Source organism: Capricornis sumatraensis, chromosome 6 (assembly GCF_032405125.1).
Source record: "Capricornis sumatraensis isolate serow.1 chromosome 6, serow.2, whole genome shotgun sequence".
Taxonomy (NCBI): Eukaryota; Metazoa; Chordata; class Mammalia; order Artiodactyla; family Bovidae; genus Capricornis; species Capricornis sumatraensis.
This window is the reverse complement of record NC_091074.1, coordinates 114,405,140-114,422,823: the sequence shown is the minus strand read 5'-3', so window position 1 is coordinate 114,422,823 and position 17,684 is coordinate 114,405,140. Positions and strand designations below refer to the sequence as shown.

General features: G+C 50.3%; 1 protein-coding gene across 1 annotated transcript in view; it reads right to left on the bottom strand.

Annotated features, from left to right (window-relative positions):
- Positions 1-17,684, bottom strand: part of PAPPA (pappalysin 1) — a 254,703-nt gene that overhangs the window by 70,975 nt on the left and 166,044 nt on the right. Inside the window, exons 11-13 of the mRNA XM_068974426.1 lie at positions 4,703-4,816; positions 3,422-3,557; positions 1,048-1,261 (exon numbers count right to left, since the gene is read on the bottom strand). Of these exons, the coding sequence (XP_068830527.1) occupies positions 1,048-1,261; positions 3,422-3,557; positions 4,703-4,816 (464 nt within the window). The remainder of the gene's footprint in view (positions 1-1,047; positions 1,262-3,421; positions 3,558-4,702; positions 4,817-17,684) is intronic.

Here is a 17,684-nt window from a genome sequence, read left to right as displayed (position 1 = left end):
AACCACCTTTTGTGTCCTCTGGTAGCAGGGGCGTGGGAAAGGCTGGGTCCCCTCTCCCGACTCTTTTCTCTCCGGCTCCCAGGTATACAGGGTAGGGCTGAACTGCCCTTCAGAGGGCCTTGTTTGGGGGAGCCCACTGAGACCCCCAACTCTTTAAACAAACGTCAGAGATGCTGTGTGACTCTGGACCAGCCCTTCCCGTTCTGAAAACGCAGAGGGTAACATGGAAGTTTGGACAATGCGGATGTACTAGATGAGCCCCGCGGCTTCTTCCAGCTCAACTCTAAGAACTTTATGTGGAATTCTGCACAGAAAAGCATCAGCATCGCATCAGCAAGTGCTGATAAACACTATGAACACATTATCTTTGCACAGTGCCTGAGAGTTTGCAGGAGCACTTGGCATCTGCGGCACACCATTTAATTCTCACGACCGCCCTACCGGGTAGATATTACTCCAAAGGAGACAACTGACACTCACCAAAGTGGAGTGGGCAGATTCAAACCCAGACCAGAGTGTCCCTAGAGCTCACATTTTTTCCAGGAAGGATCCCCCTCTCCTAGCTCCACACTGGGTATATTAACAGATAGAGATCAAAGGCACCGCAGAACCATGTGGTTAAAAGACAGACCCCACGACCACTGCAGGTATCTCCAAGGAGGGTTATGCCTCTTGCCTGTGCTACGTAGGAAGCAGAATGTTCCAGTATTTCAGAGCTGGAAGACAGCTAATCCACCACCCCTCACTTCATTCAAATGAGGATGCTGAGTCCAGAGAGGGAAAGTGATGCTCCCAAGGTCACCCTGCAGGTCGTCGTCAGCACTGGGACCTCGAACAAGGTGAAAGTGGTCCTCCTTCCACAGCCACGTCTCTACTGCCCTCCCGTACCCCTGGAACTCACAGGCGTGGGGTCCTCCCAAGCCCCAAGGCAGAGCCGGCCAGGGGGCAGACGATGGAGAAGGGAGAAACACACAGACTGTTTCCTGCAGCACCCACGGCTGCCCGGCTCCAGGGTCCACCCCGGCGGGCAGACCCGGGGTGTCTTACCTCTGCTCGGCAGAGCTGTAGGTCTCCCCTCTCTGGCAGCTGCTCAGGGTGACGGGGTCAAAGTTGTCGAAGGAGCGGAGGGCCACCCCCGAGATGGCGACCAGGGGTGAACTGAAGCTCACGCGTACCGCCTGGCTGTGGTAGAAGGGCTGGCTGAGGTCATGGACCACAGGGATAATCAGGGGATTGTTCCGGCAGCTCAGGACGTGGAAGCCTGTCAGGGGAGACAGAGGGCCGGGGGGCCAGGCTCATTACTCAAGGCCAGTCACGCCCTCCCCAACGGGCCCTTCCCGAAGCCCCCAGACCCTTTCATGTCACTGCACAAAAGCACCATTGGGTGGCCAGTGGGGATTTTGAGTTTGATTGAAAGTTTCTTTGTCTGCCTTTTTCTCTTGGCTCCAAATCTTTCCAATCCCCTCGCCTCGCCGCTCCCTAAGCTCTCCCTTCACCTAGCGCCCACGGCCCCTCCCTCCCCTCCAAAGGGCCACCCCTGGGCCAAGCCTCGCTGGCACTCACTTCCCTCCCACCTTGCGTGAGGGCTTGGCTGGTCTGAGCTGCTAGTTTTCAGGCAGTCAACAAGATGAGGGAAACAATTCACAGAAATAGGTCATTGTTGGGGTAAAAAAAAAAAGCCTCCTCTCATTTTTAAGCTAGGAAGCTGGGACCAACCCTGTGAGGTAAGGACCTCTGCGTCCATTTAGCAGAGAGGAGAGGCAGAAACGTGGCGGGAGGTGGCTTTCCAGGGGGACTTAGAACAGTGTGCCACACAGAGTCCAAGGAGAATCCAAACAGCTTCACCCAGAAGCTCTCAGTCCGTTCTAGAAGTCCCCAGGCTTTGACAAGTGGTGGGGAGTGAGTGGGGCGGGGAGAAAAGGTACGTAAGGAAAGGGAGGAGAATGACGGGGTGGGTTGGAGTTGGGAAAACCAAAGCTGGCTTTGGTGTTTGATGCACATCAGTTCTTGGCTTAGTAGGTCTCCCTGACAGCTCAAGCAATAGAGTCTGCCTGCTCTGCAGGAGACCTAGGTTTGATCCCTGGATTGGGAGGATCCCCTGGAGAAGGGAATGACTGCCCATTCCAGTATTCTTGCCTGGGGAATCCCACGGACAGGAAAACCTTGTGGGTTACAGTACATGGGGTTGTAAAGAGTCGGACATGATTGAGCAACTGATGCAGATAACAGATATTCACTTCTTTACTATGTGAGTCCACCAAGCCCCTAACACTCAGTGTCTGCCTCTAAGAAGTGAGATCATCCTGACCAAGTGCTGGGAGTCCTGCTCTGCTAGGGCGTGAGGCTCCCGGTCGAGCAGGTCTGCATCTGTGGTCCACTGGCATAGAGCCGCAGAGCCTCCATGGGAATGCCAGGGTGCTGAGGGTGCAGGACAGGGGAGCCGATGGGGAGGGACAGATGGACACTCGGGCATCAAATAGCAGGATCCAAGGATCTCTGCTGGAGCCCGAATCTTTCCCATTCCTCTGAAAAACTCTCCACAGAGCCCTTTGCGATGCCAGGACAGCTATGAAAATATTTGCTTCTCGCTTAGGGACATTTCCCAGGAATCTGGATAAATCCAGAGGGGTTTCCTTTCCCTTCCTTATTAATGCATTTCCCCCTTGCCTTGAAAACTGACCAAATAAGTAAACATAAAAACAAAACAAAACCCCTCCCCACTGCCTGAGCTGCGGCTTGACCCTGACGTAACCCCTGGCGAGCTTGCTTCCTATGGGGCTTTGAAACGAGCTCCTTGTGGAATCGTACGGGCACAGCTTTGAAGCCGGGACTTCTGCACTGGCCTGGAATTCCAGAGTAGACTGGGCAGGCTGTCTGGGCAGCATGGGAGGGGATGGTGGGGCTTTCTGAGTGTGGGGTCTTGTGCTCGGCACGGGTCACCACATCTCACGTGAGAGCTCATTTGCTATCATGGATGCTCCTGGTTAAGGGGTGAAGGGCAGTGGGCAATGATTCTGAAAGCCTGGCTTCCCTGCTTGCTGACTGGCTCTGGCCAGAGACCCGGGCCTCTCAACGTGTCTCTTTGGGTCTCAGGTGATGATACATATAATGGAAAAGCATCTCTACTCAGTCTCCTTCCCAGGGTCCTCTGAGATCTCCTGGGATGCCTGAGGGTGAAGGCACTGTGGGAGAAGGGACCTACTGAGAAGAGGACTTTGACCTGAATCTCTTACCCTCATCCCCATCTGATTCGGGCTTCTCTAGATGTACACACATACTCATCCTGATCTGAAGACAACCTGATGGGAAACAGAGCCCCAAGAAGAAGCGACGGGAGGCGAGAACTCATTCTCAGCCGATCCTTACAAACCACCCACGGGCAGACGGGGAGGCAGGTAGCAAGGGTAAGCCATACGCTCACCTAGATCGTGGATCTGTTCGTTGGTATCAAGCAGCTGGACACTGATGGTTTCCTGCTTCTGGTCCCCATAGTAGGTCCCATCAGTCACCAGGTGGACAATGACGGCTGTAGCGACCATTGGTTGAGAAAAGTACACCTGAAATGCAGGAGACATAGGAGGCTCAGCCATGTAGCTAGGCCTGCAGTGGTGCGGCAGCCCTGGGGCAGGGGTTTTGAGAAGAATCTTCCATTTTGGGCGCTGGACTACTTATCACAGTCCATGGTGGGAACAGGGAGGCAGCAAAACCTCAGAGCAAAGAGCATAGCCTCTGAGGTCAGAGACTGTTCCAATCTTGGCTCTGCTCTTTTCAAGCTGTGTGATGCCCACTGATGGCTGAGCCATTCTGAGCCTAAATTCCTTCACCTCCAAGTCACGGATCTGTAAACAGATACATCACAGGATGCCTGGGAGGCTCCGGGAAGATACTAAGAGGTCCAGCATGCACTAAAACCACATGAAATGCGGCTTATTATTCATCACTGCTCTGTGCTGACCAGTCTCTGGACTAGGCATCGAGGAGACAAAGGTAAATAAGGTGTGCCTTTGATTGCTATAGACGGCGGAGTTCAATGTAGGTGAGTGACACGCACTACCAACACTTGAAACGATCCCAGTCCACAGTCAGGAAGATGGGCCCACGGACAGCTACAGGATACCATGGCACATGACCAGTGCCATCCAACAGAGGACCACACGTGGAGGGCTGGAAGGGAAGGAGAGTTCCTTCTCCCTGTAGCGCTCAGTGAAGACTTCAAGGCAAGGCAGTTTAAAAGAACGACATCTAAATGATATCTAAACTCTCGGCCAAAACAAGACTGACTGAAGGCATCCCATGAGCAATTAAGGGACTTTGGCCACCTCATGCGAAGAGTTGACTCATTGGAAAATACTCTGATATTGGGAGGGACTGGGGGCAGGAGGAAAAGGGGACGACAGAGGATGAGATGGCTGGATGGCATCACCAACTCGATGGACGTGAGTCTGAGTGAACTCTGGGAGATGGTGATGGACAGGGAGGCCTGGCGTGCTGCGATTCATGGGGTCGCAAAGAGTTGGACACGACTGAGCGACTGAACTGAACTGATTCCAGGAAGCATCCTGCTGCTAACTGTTTTGTTTTCTGTCCTTGCCGTTAACACCCTCAGCGGGTAGACAAAACCAGCCTGAGAAAGGGCCAAGGGAGACAATGCTTCCTGGGAGCCTCTGCCGGACAGTCTGAGGCTCTCAAAGCTTTGACTTACCCGGACCCAGAAAGTGGTCTGAGCCAGCTGGGAATACGGGTAGCTGATGGTGCATGGGTACCAGGCATGCTGGGAAATGCCTTCGCTGAGATCGATCACCTTGGTCCGACACACCTGGAAAAAAAAAATAAAGGGAAACAAATGTCTTAGAGGGTCTTGGAGGTTGAAATAAATTCAACTCGACAACACCTCACTGTCCACCTATTGTGTTCTTGACACCGCAGGAAGAAACAGTGATGAACAGACAAGAGTCTGTTTCAGGTGCCCACATTCTAATAATGCAGATGAGAAAATCCTCAGTGGTATTCAGGAGAGGAGAGGTAACACATTTGGGTGGTAGAGACGTCAGATAAGTTCTTGTAGGGACAGGTCCTGGAGGAGTTGACCCTTGGTTCGGGTCTGGAAGAATAGGGTGGCTGCAGACGGAAGGGTATTGCCCATGGAAGGAAGACAAGTGAAGGCTCAGAGGAAAGCAGAAGCCCAGGATGATGAGCTGTATAATCAGAACTTGGGGAAAGCGGCAGCAAAAGCAGGCCTGAGGGCCTTTATCTGTCACGGACGCTGAATACCAAGCATCCCTTCAGGACAGATCTGTAAATTGTGCTCAGAGCCCGATTAATGACACAGACTGGAACAGCCCAAAGAATATCGGCTCCACCGTTTGGGTGTGTGTGTGTGTATCTACACATACACACAGCCCCTCGGTCTCAATGACAGATCTACCAAATGACATTCCAAGAAACATGAAGCACGTAGAGACGAGCAGAATTCTTCAAACTGAGGAATTTCCTGCCCCGATGTCATTTCATCCCACTGGTTCAATCACTCAGTCCAACACTATTTATTGAGTAACTGCAATTGGTCAAACACTCTGGGACCAGACACCAGACAACGGAGACCGTGGGAGGAGCCCGGGGTGACAGTGTATGCAGGCACTCATCGAGGAATCACATTTGCCTGCGCAACTGTCCGCTGGAGACCAGAAAAGAGCCGCGACGGACGAGGAGAGGAGCAGCTGCGGCCCTCTTGAGCTACGTCAGGCTCTTTGCCAAAGGGCATCCGCAATTAGTGTTTTTCCTTGCATCTCTATGGTGACCCCTTTCTCAATATTCTCTGGGAATTTGGGCCCGTCATTCCAGATCTGTGGGTCTCAGGTGACTTGCCTAAAAAGTAAGGCTAACCGAGAGAACTCTAAGGTCTTATAAGCTATGAGAAAAAGAGTGAGATGATCTAATGTCAATTACACAAACAAACATACACACGTAAAACAAAAAAAAGGAAAGGAAAAAAAAAATATATATATATACAAGGATCAAGACTATCCATTCCAGCAATATTTAAAGTAGCAAAAGATTACGGATATGCCATCATCAAAAAACCTACGAACAATAAATGACAAGAAAAGGTGTGGAGAAAAGGGAACCCTTTTACACTGTTGGTGGGAATGTAAATTGATAAAGCCACTATGGAGAACAGTATGGCGAGTCCGTAAAACACTAGGAATAAAACCATCATATGACCCAGCAATCCCACCACTAGGCATATACCCTGAGGAAACCACAATTGAAAGACGCATGTACTCCAATGCTTGCTGCAGCTCTATTTACAATAGCTAGAACATGGAAGCGACCTAGATGTCCATCGACAGATGAATGGATAAAGAAGCTGTGGTACAGATATACAATGAAATATTCCTCAGCCATAAAAAGGGATGCATTTGAGTCAGTCCTAATGAGGTGGATGAACCTAGAGCTAATTATAAAGAGTGAAGTAAGTCAGAAAGAGAAAAACAAAGATTGTGTATTAACGCCTGTATATGGAATCTAGAAAGATGGCACTGATGAGCCTATATGCAGAGTAGCAATGGAGACACAGAAAGAGAACAGATGTATGGACACGGCTATGGAGTCAGGAAGGAGAGGGTGGGATGTATGGAGAGTAACATGGAAACATACACTGCTGCTGCTGCTAAGTCACTTCAGTCGTGTCCGACTCTGTGCGACCCCATAGACGGCAGCCCACCAGGCTCCCCCATCCCTGGGACTCTCCAGGCAAGAACACTGGAGTGGGTTGCCATTTCCTTCTCCAACGCATGAAAGTGAAAAGTGAAGTCGCTCAGTTGTGTCCGGCCCTCAGCGACAGGCTCCTCCGTCCATGGGATTTGCCAGGCAAGAGCACTGGAGTGGGGTGCCATTGCCTTCTCCACTACCATATGTAAAACAGATAGCCAAAAGGCATGTGCTGTATGACTCAGGGGGTTCAAACCAGGGCTCTGTAATAACCTAGAGGTGTGGGATGGGGAAGGAGGTGGGAGGGATATTCAAGTGGGAGGGGACAAGGGTAAACCTATAGCGGATTCATGTTGATGTTTGGTAGAAATCAACACAATCTTGTAAAGCAATCACCCTTCAATAAAAAACAGATCAATTAAAAACAGATCAGGGACAGTTTATATACTCCCCTGTCAAAGAAGGGGTGAGTAAAGATGATGCATTCACATGTTAGGATTCCACAAGCAAAAGAATATTAAGAGGACTGAAAGAGATTCACATGTGGGGATGATCCTGAGAATATCTGACACCTGATTCAATATGCACCCTGGCCAAGAAAAATGGAAGCCCCATTTGTGAGTTCATAGATGACAACACAGAGGGATTGCAAAAGCGTAACGTGGAATGAATAAAGAATGAGGTATAAGTGGATAAGTGCATTAGGATTCTATTTATTAAAATCAAACGAAGTTAGACTATACCCAGGGAGCCATACAGATGAGTGTAGAATTAAAAATAGCGTGGAAAGTTGCACATCAAATTCACTAATCAAAGTCAAGCTAAAACACATGGTCGCACTGTAATCCACAACTGCAAGCTGCAACGCTTTCTCTGAAAATAAACGTTTTGTTTTGGAATAATTTCATGTTTACAGGAAACTTGCAAAGGAAGAAATACCAAGAGTTCCATATATGCTTCACCCAATTTCCCTTAAAGTTAACGTCTTCAGTTCTTTCTTGAAATATCAAATAGAAGAAGAAAAAGTGTCTTAACCAACTTTGGAGAATCACACCGTCACCCAGGGAGTTCCTGCAATAGTGAGCTGGGTTAAGATACCTGGTTAAGACACCAGCTCCCTCAACATTTGATGTGTAATTGCGGACTCGCTGTCTCCCATCTTTGGACCTCAGGCTATCTTTCACATCTGAATGTTGGATTAGGTCATGGCCTTTCAAGGTGTCACCTATGGATTCCTAGAGTTGCTTGGAGGTGTCAGCCTAGGCATCAGGATGGGGAAGGTGTGTTTAGCCTCTGCTCCACTGTTTCAACCAAAGCATCTTCACCCATCTGTTTTATGTATCAGGATGCCTTGTATTGTTTCATTTGAGAGCTTCATTGCTTTAAAACCCAGAAGAGTACTGAAACGTGTTCACTGCCAAAGTTCCCCTCACCCTTCCCCAAGGTGTCAGTGGGTCTTGGGAATACAGTATTAGTCTCCTGAATGTCACAGGTAACTTCATAAGGAGAGAAAAGGTGCCAAGAATCAACCGTCTTATCGGCCAGAAATGATGACTTCAGCTATTCAAATCCCTAGAAGCCTAATACCGAGGAGGCTGTGGGCAAAACATAGCCAATTTAATGGGCTGGCAGACAGTTTATTTGTTTTTCTCAAAAACAACGGAGACTGGGCTCAGGCAGATCCGCCAGGGGATTGGGTTACATTTTACAACAGTGTGAGACATCGCACAAACTATCTATGGCATTTGAAATCCAGGCCAGCGATTCGACACGTATCCTTCTGGAATTCTTTCCCCTTGTGTTCTTAGCTGCCAGTCCCCCCGCAGAGCGTGGTGGAGCGCATCTCTGGAGTGCTGAGCCCGGAGCTTATCTCATGCAGGGTCAGAGAAGTCTCGGTCGTGAACAGAGCCCTCTTACTGCTTAAACACAATTTCCTCTTATCTCATCAACCCTATCAGCACCAGACAGGGCTTAGAGGGATGTGGTGCTGTTATTTTATTCTCCTGGTTTCCCATTTAGTGCTGTGCTTGTTTCGGGCTGGCTGTGATCCTGACCATGGACAGTCAAAGCAGATCAGAGAGGAACAAACAAATGTTGCTGAACCCTGGCCCGAAGCCCCAGCCGATGTTAAAATCATCTCTGTTCCTGGGGAGGTGGGGGACGGTTACAGAGGAAGCGGCGGGGTGGGGCTCATGCAGCAGCCGTGGATGGAAGGGGGATGGCCCACCGGGCTCTCTCTGAGAGGAGAAGAGCCTTGCCCTTGGGCAAAAGGAGGGGCACATATCTAAGTGTGATCCCCAAGATACCTGATTCTATGCAGGCGCTCTGCTTTCACCCACCCATGTTTTGTACCTTCTGAAAAGGCAAATCCAATCCCACAAAGCCTTACTGAGCAGTGTAGACTTTACTGGGCATGTCGTGGGGGAGCGAGCAGGGGGTGACACTGCTCTCTCGTGGGGGCTCATGGTCTCCCATCGTCACCCCAGGCTGCTGTTTACTCATCCTCTCTCTCCAACCAGGGTCTTCAGCAACCTTCCCAACCTCTCTCACCCCCTCTCCCTTCCCAATCTCCACCTCTCTTCAATCCCAGGCAGAGTCATTCTGCTCTCCCTCCTGGTCTCTACACACAAATCCTTCACATGATGCCAAGGATTCGAGATTGCCCCCTTGGTCAAGAGATGACCAACACCCAGTGATGGCAGGGAGGTGAACCCAGCAACCTTTTGATTCTCTCTGTCCTACTGGTATGAACGAACTCTCCTCCCTTCCTTCACATCACTCACTGGTTTGTGGGATACATCACGGAGGCTCTAGAAGCATCGCAGTCTCTAGGCTCTTCTGGAGAGAAGAGGAGAGGGTCTCCTCTAGTTGACAGTGATCTTGCTGCATTGTTTATGCCCATGTTCATGCAGCATTATTTGCAACAGCCAAGAGGTGAGAACAACCTAAATGTCATCAACAGATAAATGGATAAACTAAATGCGGTGGGTACACACAATAGAACAGCATTAAACCTGAAAAGAGAAGGAAATACTGCCACATTCGGCCACACAGAGGAACCTCAAGGTTATTCTAAGTGCACCTAGGTAGTCACTAAGAGACAGTTACTGCACGATTCCACTTACATGAGGTATCCAACATAGCTCAACCCACAGAATTGAAGAGTGGAATGGGAGCTGCCAGGGGCAGCAGGGAAAGGGACAAAGGGGTTGCTATAAGTTTATAAATCAACGTATAAATCAACAATGAAGTCTCAGTTAAGCAAGTTGATTAAAATTTTAATAGATCTACTGTATAACACTATACTTATAATCAATAATGGGGCTTCGTAGTTGGCTCAGTGGTAAAGAATTCACCCGCATTGCAGGAGACTTGCAGGAGATGTGGGTCTGATCCCTGAGTCAGGAAGATCCCCCGGAGAAGGAAATGGCAACCCACTCCAGCATTCTTGCCTGGGAAATCCCATGGACAGAGGAGCCCGGTGGGCTACAGTCCACGGGGTCACAAAGAGTCGGACACAATTAGAGACTAAACCACAGCAACATAGTCAATGTTATTCTATTGTGCCCATAAAAACTTAAGAGGGTAGATTTCTTTTTAAGTGTTCTCATCACAATAAACAGAAATAAAACAGATAATATTATTTTGAGTGATTGACATTGATATTCACGGAATGAATGAATAATTAACAAATGGTTAAGTGACTGAATAAATGATTGAATGAATCAATCAATAAATTAATAAATGACTGAATACAGTAAGAAATATATGATCCAGTGAAGTGGGGGAAGAGAAATTCATGTAATGATGTCATGCAAAGAGCAGATGTCGCTTAAGTCTTTTCAGGGTAAGAGGAGGAATTCAGTTCAATTCAGTTCAGTTCAGTTGCTCAGTCGTGTCCGACTCTTTGCAACCCCATGAATCGCAGCACGCCAGGCCTCCCTGTCCATCACCAACTCCCGGAGTTCACTCAAACTCAAGTCCATCGAGTCAGTGATGCCATCCAGCCATCTCATCCTCTGTCGTCCCCTTCGCCTCCTGCCCCCAATCCCTCCCAGCATCAGAGTCTTTTCCAATGAGTCAACTCTTCACATCAGGTGGCCAAAGTACTGGAGCTTCAGCTTTAAGCATCATTCCTTCCAAAGAAATCCCAGGGTTGATCTCCTTCAGAATGGACTGGTTGGATCTCCTTGCAGTCCAACGGACTCTCAAGAGTCTTCTCCAACACCACAGTTCAAACGTGTCAATTCTTCGGTGCTCAGCCTTCTTCACAGTCCAACTCTCACATCCATACATGACCACAGGAAAAACCATAGCCTTGACTAGATGGACCTTAGTCGGCAAAGTAATGTCTCTGCTTTTGAATATACTATCTAGGTTGGTCATAACTTTCCTTCCAAGGAGTAAGCGTCTTTTAATTTCATGGCTGCAGTCACCATCTGCAGTGATTTTGGAGCTCAAAAAAATAAAGTCTGACACTGTTTCTACTGTTTCCCCATCTATTTCCCATGGAGTGATGGGACTGGATGCCATGATCTTCGTTTTCTGATTGTTGAGCTTTAAGCCAACTTTTTCCCTCTCCTCTTTCACTTTCATCAAGGGGCTTTTTAGCTCCTCTTCACTTTCTGCCATAAGGGTGGTGTCATCTTACCCAGCATCTTCTTGATTGCTTCACAGATGGGGGACTCTCTTCCATTCATAAACAGCCCAGCTTACCTCTGGGGAGATTCTTCCCAACAAGCCAGGGGAAGATGTCTAGCTGTGCTTTCTTCTACTCTTTCCTCTAAGCAGCAACACTCATAAGCTTCCACATCTTAGAGCTTTAGAATTAGCGCGACTTAAGTAGGTTATCAACTGGGAGCATTTCTTTTCCAGTGACTGAGGGAGGGCAGGTGTCTTGCACAATACATCACAGCAAGTAAGTGGCAAACCTGATATGACAACAATGCCTTTCTGGCCCCAGAACCGATGCCTGTCCTCTCCCGTGTTCTATACTCTCTGAAGCCCCCCTCCCTTAAGCAGAACCATCCCTGGTGAGATTTCTCCCCTTCCCCAAGGATGCATAGCAGCCATCCCAGTGTCCATGTTACTTGCTTCTGCAGGAAGCCCAGCTCTATGTCTCTGATGGAAGCTGGGCAACTCATTGCCTTTCAACCTCATCTTAGTGCAGAAACCAAGGGGGTGAACAACCCACTTTCCCCTTGACCTTGAAGGGGAAAGTCTCATCTTTAGCACACTGCCTCAGACTCTCTGTCATCTTCAGAGATATCTGTGCTCACTTTAAAAATAGAAACCAAGAGACACAGGGGACGTGGGCCAGTTCTGTCTGCCACTTATTGGCTGGACATCTCTCCCAGCCTGTCTCTCCATCTGTGAAGTGCAGTGGTGCCCCAGCAGCTTAAGAACACCCACAGAAATACTATCCCCCAAGGTCTCATGGGCACGGTATCATTTAATCCTCTCACTTATTCAGGGAGGCTGGAATTATCCCATTTTTCTGATGAGGCAAGGGGGCACGGAAGCTTTCAATGACTCTTTCAAGCTCACACATCCAATTGTGTATAACAGCAGGATTCTGGACTCTGAGTCCACATTCTGTGGACTCCATCACATGGCAGCTCAATTGCTGTTTTGATTAAAACCTCTGCTCCCTCTGATGGAGAAGGAGATACTGAGGACCACTCTCCTCACTGCCAGTCACGCCACACCCTCTCCCTGCTCCTGTGTGTGCGCGTGCACTCTGTCTTGTCCTGCTCTTTGCAACCCTATGGACTGTAGCCTGCCAGACTCCTCTGTCCATGGGATTCTCTAGGCAAGAAAACTGGAGTGGGTTGTCCTTTTCTGCTCCGGGGACCATCCCAACCCAGGGGTCAAACCCGCGCCTCCTACACCGGTAGGCAGATTCACCACCACCGCCCCGTCCCTGCTCCGGAGGCTCCCATAAATCGCTTTCACAATGGAGAATGCATCATATCACCCTGCTAGTTCTCACCCCATCCGTGGCTGCCCCTGGACCACAGGATGGAAACTTCCCTAGATGCAGCTTACAAGGGCCTTGGGAGCTGGCTCGGGCTCATCCCCAGGTGCAGAGCCAGCTGCGCTCCATCCATGCAGGCGCACATGGGTGCCCCCTTCCCACTGAACCGCCCTTCCTCCTGCGTGCCACAGACTCCACTGTCGAAAGGCTTGTGCCCAGTTCCCTTCCCCCTCCCCACCCCCACTTCCCTCCATGGCACTCGATGATGGCCCATTTCGTGAAACACGACACATACTTCAAAGCCAGTCTCAAATATCACCCCTCCTCTGAAAGCCTTTGCTCACCCCCCAGGCAGAATTAATTGCTCCCTCTTATGTGTCCATATAGTTCTTTATATATGCCTCCGTTACATCACTTGTCAGGTTGGATTATAGTTGTTTAGAGCTCAGTCTTATCCCTTTAAACTCTCAAGGCTTCCAAGGTGAGAACTATGTTTCATTTACCCTCAAATAAATCCCAGCAAATTGCCCAGCAGACAGGACACAAGAGTTGACCAGTGAACACCAATTATGCCAGCAGGGTATGTGGAGTGCCCGCTGTCTGCTGGGCCAGCAGGGTACATGGAGTGCCTGCTGTCTGCTGGGCACTGCTTTCAGGACTCTATACGTATGAAAGCATGCAGTCTTCAATGATGGCTAGGTAAGATAGGTGCTATTATTATACCCCTTTAATCTATAAGGAAATTGAAGCCCAGTAATTCGCTGACATGAACTTGGGCAAACTCCGGGCCAGCAAGGGACAGGGAAGCCTGGCGTGCTGCAGTCCATGGGGTCGCAAAGAGTCGGACACAATTTGGCGACTGAACAACAGCAAAGTTCACTGAAGGTCACACAACTAGTTAGTAGAACCAAAACTCAAATCCAGGCGCAAACTCAGCCCCGACTCTTGACCGTAGATATAATTTGAAGAGAGCTTGTCTACATATGGCTCAGGGCTGTTATAGATAAAGGACTTGGCGTTTTTTCTGGTTGTTTCTCCTGGTCTGCTGAATGGTTCAGCAGACAAAAGCAGGACCTTCCAGGCCTGTTCTGGGATGGAGCTGTGTGGTTCAAGGAGCCCACGCTGCCAGGCTCCAGGACCTGCCTCCTAGAACCAACTCAGTTACCGACTTTCTCTGACATTCATCGTTCCTGCTTGTAGAAGGATGGAGTAAGATGGAACCCCAAAGGGCTTTTCTGTTCTGACATTCTGCCACCTTTTGATGTCCAGTTCCTTCCAGCAAAAGTATCGATTCTGCAGTGAAATCTGACGCTCCTGTAGGTCTGAGTTGGCTCAGGGATCCCATGTCTCTGATACCCTGAGGCCAAAAGCTAACTCCTATCACAGCCAGCATTTCTAAGGCAACTGGAGAAGTAACCTAAAACTTTACTGCAGTCATTCCAGCAACGTGTTTTCTGTTTTCTTTTTCTTTTCTTTTTGTGTGTGCTGCAAAAGAGCCGGAAGTTCTTCCCCCAGAGCTTTGAGACCGTCGGGTGTTTGAGTTGGGAAAGTCCTCAGAGATCTGACCCCAGCCATCACGCCTGACGGACAGGTGGGGGACAGAGCCCAGTGGGGAGCAGGCCAGTGCTGCGACGGTCCTCCGGGCTGGCTCTCAGCCTACAGAAGCGAGGCCTCCGTGGCCCTAGGGCCTGGGGACTTTCACCCACACCAGGCACTGCCAGCCCCGACACCCAGCACCCGCCTCCAGACCTCCTCCCTCGAAGAAGACTGCTTCCAATTAGAGGAGTTAACGATGTCTTGCTTTCAAAGGGTTTTTGAAATCCAGTTTATCTTCCACCCACACACGATGTACACAAAGGCAGGGACGGAGAGAGAGGAGGGGGAGTGGGCGTTCTGGCATTTTCCCACACAAGGGAGATGCCAGGAGGTTTCTCCTGAATTTCACTTTTACAGATTTACATGCCCTTTTGTCAATCACAGGATGGAGGAAGTGCTCGTCAAACCTCGAGCCCATCTTCTCCAATTTCCTCTGTCAGTCCAAAGGGACCTGGGAAAGGGCCTCATGGAAAAAGAGAGGAAAAGGAATAGGGAGGGGGAGGGGAGCATGCAAACAAAAACTGCATGTAAGCGCAGAAGTGTGTGCACAACAAGCACTTGTGCACACACGCGCGCGCGCACACACACACACACACACACACACACACACACACACACTCCCCAGGCAGTGGTTCAGAATATTTCTACTCGGGCCACGTGTTAACCTCAGGTTTACAGGCCCCAAGCCAAGCCATTTCCCCAAGAACTGCAAGGCTGCAGAGGTGGGCAGGGTCCTTGCTCTGAAGACTGCAGGCTGTAACGGGCCTTGGGAGAGTGGACACAGAGTTGTCAACGTGAAATAAAGCTGCCTCTATAAAGCTGGCTTGGCTGTTCCTTTGAGAACATGCCGCTCCCTCCTCAGAGCTCTTGTTGGGGAGAGACAGGGGACTGGCTCTTAAGGATGGCCCCCCAGGACTGATGCTGCCCCATGTATTACCTCCTCTGACCCTCACAATAACGCTGAGGAATGACTGTTTTGTGTGTGTGTGTGTCCCTCTTGGAGAGATAAGGGCTCTGAGGTTTGGAAGGCACTGGCTGCTCCCCTGGGACGTAGAGGTCAAAGCCAAGTGGTCTGACTCAACGTCCGTTCTCTCCCCATCCTGTGGCTGGACGAGCCGAGGACACTTCGTCACAGCCTTTGTGTAACACGCTGTGCTGTGGTTTCTCGCCCATCTGTCCCCACGCATGAGCTTCGAGGACACTGCCCACGCCTGATTGATCTCTCCTTTTCATTGGTGTGCAGTACAGGTCACTGGGCAGGGCTCCTTGAACATGGCCTTTGTTGAGATGATGCGGCTTTTGCAAGGCCGCACATGCGGTTCAGAGCTGACAACGTCTGATCCAGAAGCCCGGGTCTCTGGGGGCCTCGACCAGCGCTGGGAAGTGATGATGAACCCTGGATTCAGGAAGACACCAGAGACCCAGCATCTGTTCAGGAGCACCAGTACGTCTGGCAGCCGCATCCGGCTACCACCCAGGCTCACCCAGCGCTGACGTCCTGTGAGCAGGCCGATGACAAAAGAAATGGTACTCACAGCCGTCTCTCTCATTAGCGTAATGCACTCCAGAGCCTGGTTGATTCCACTGCTTTGCTTACTCCCTAAAGCCACCCTGAGAGAACCTGAGACACCCCAAGGAGGCGCAATGGCCCTTGAGCCCAGCAGAGCACTCGAGGCCCACGTGTGGGGTCAGGGCGGCCGCTCCCCCACCTCCTGCCCAGGACAGCCATCCTTAGCCCGGGCCTGCTGCCTCCCTGACTGCAGACTCGCCCTGGCTCAGGACTGGCCCAGGAGGTGGGCCTATCTGCAGCCCCTGCACTTGGCTGTTCGCTCACTGAGGGCAAGCATGAGGCCTTACTTGCTACCTCTTTAATACTAAGCACAGGTGGTTTAGTCGCTGAGATGTATCTGACTCTTGCGACCCTGTGGACTGTAGCTTGCCAGGCTCCTCTGTCTGCGGGATTTTCCAGGCAAGGATCCTGGAGTGGGTGGCCATGCCCTTCTCTAGGGGATCATCCTAACTCAGGGATTGAACCCGAGTCTCCTGCACTGCAGGCAGATTCTTTACCAACTGAGCTACCAGGAGAAAGCCTAAAGTAAGCACTAAGCCAGTTGAATAAAGAATGAGCTGACACCAGTCACAGGGATGTTACTGGTCCTTAATACGTATCAGGCGTCTAACACGAGCTCCGCGTGCCTGGTCTCCATGAAGGCGGCATGGAGACCAAATGTGCCGACTCTGGCTCAGGTCCGCGTTCACTGGCTGTGGAACGCCGCGGTCCTCTCCCGCCTGGGTCCGGTTCCCCACTCACTGCTCTGCCCCTCCCGATCACCTTCCTGTGCTCCTTCCTCCAAACTGACCCTCTGAGTATGACGCACAAAATATCTTAAAAGGTATCCATCACTGTGGTTAACATTACACGATACACACACACACACACACACACTTTCAATCCCCTCATCTGACTTCCGTTAACACGTTTTCAATTTCCTCCTCCAGTCTCCATTTTACACACTTACTAGTGAAAGAGTCCACGTGGTCACAGAGTCGGACACGACTGAGCGACTAAACTACTACTACAACTAGGGAGAGAGAGACAGAGACAGAGACAGAGAGACAGAGACAGAAGCGGGGGAAGCCAGGCTTTCTTTCCTGATCATCAGAAACAGTGCTCACTGCCCCCCACCCCCCGCCCCCGCCCTCAGAACAGCGTCCCCCTTGAAACCTGCCTTAAAAAGACGGAAAGGGGAGTGGGAAGGCTGGATTGCCTTTCTTTCAATTTCAGGATTTATTATTTGTCGTGGACAATCGAGCAAAGAAGCATTTCCTGTGTATAGGGCGGGTGCCTGGGGTGTAGAGTTACCTCCTCCACTCGGCAGACCTCACGGCCTCCCCACCCAGGAGACCCTCGCGGATAAGGTAACCTGGCATTAGATGCCCTCCAGGCTTGGGGCTCAGCTCCAGGGTGGCTAGTACCTTGTTGCCCCCCAGAGTCTGTCCCTAACACATTAGGCATTTCACACTCCTTAGGGGTCTAACATCCTCCTGGCCCACCCCTCCCACATGTGTCTGGAATGCTATGGTTTGGGGCACAAGCCCCTGGTCTGATCAAATGGTCCTGGAAAAGATGCCTAGGCTCTCAAGGGGAAACATGCAAAGACGTCACTTAAAACACCACTGTCACACAGCATCCTGACATTTTCATAGGTGAGGAAACCAATTTTCTTAGAAAAGAAATGGTTCAGAGTCACAGAATTGATTCTTGGGAACCGCTCACTCAATGGCCTAATTTTACAGACAGACAGACACTCAGGACTTCTAAGGGACAGAAATTGGATGCCCCAACCTTCTTCTAAAGGAAGTGTTTATGCAAGGGGCCTCAGAAGGTGTCCATGATCAA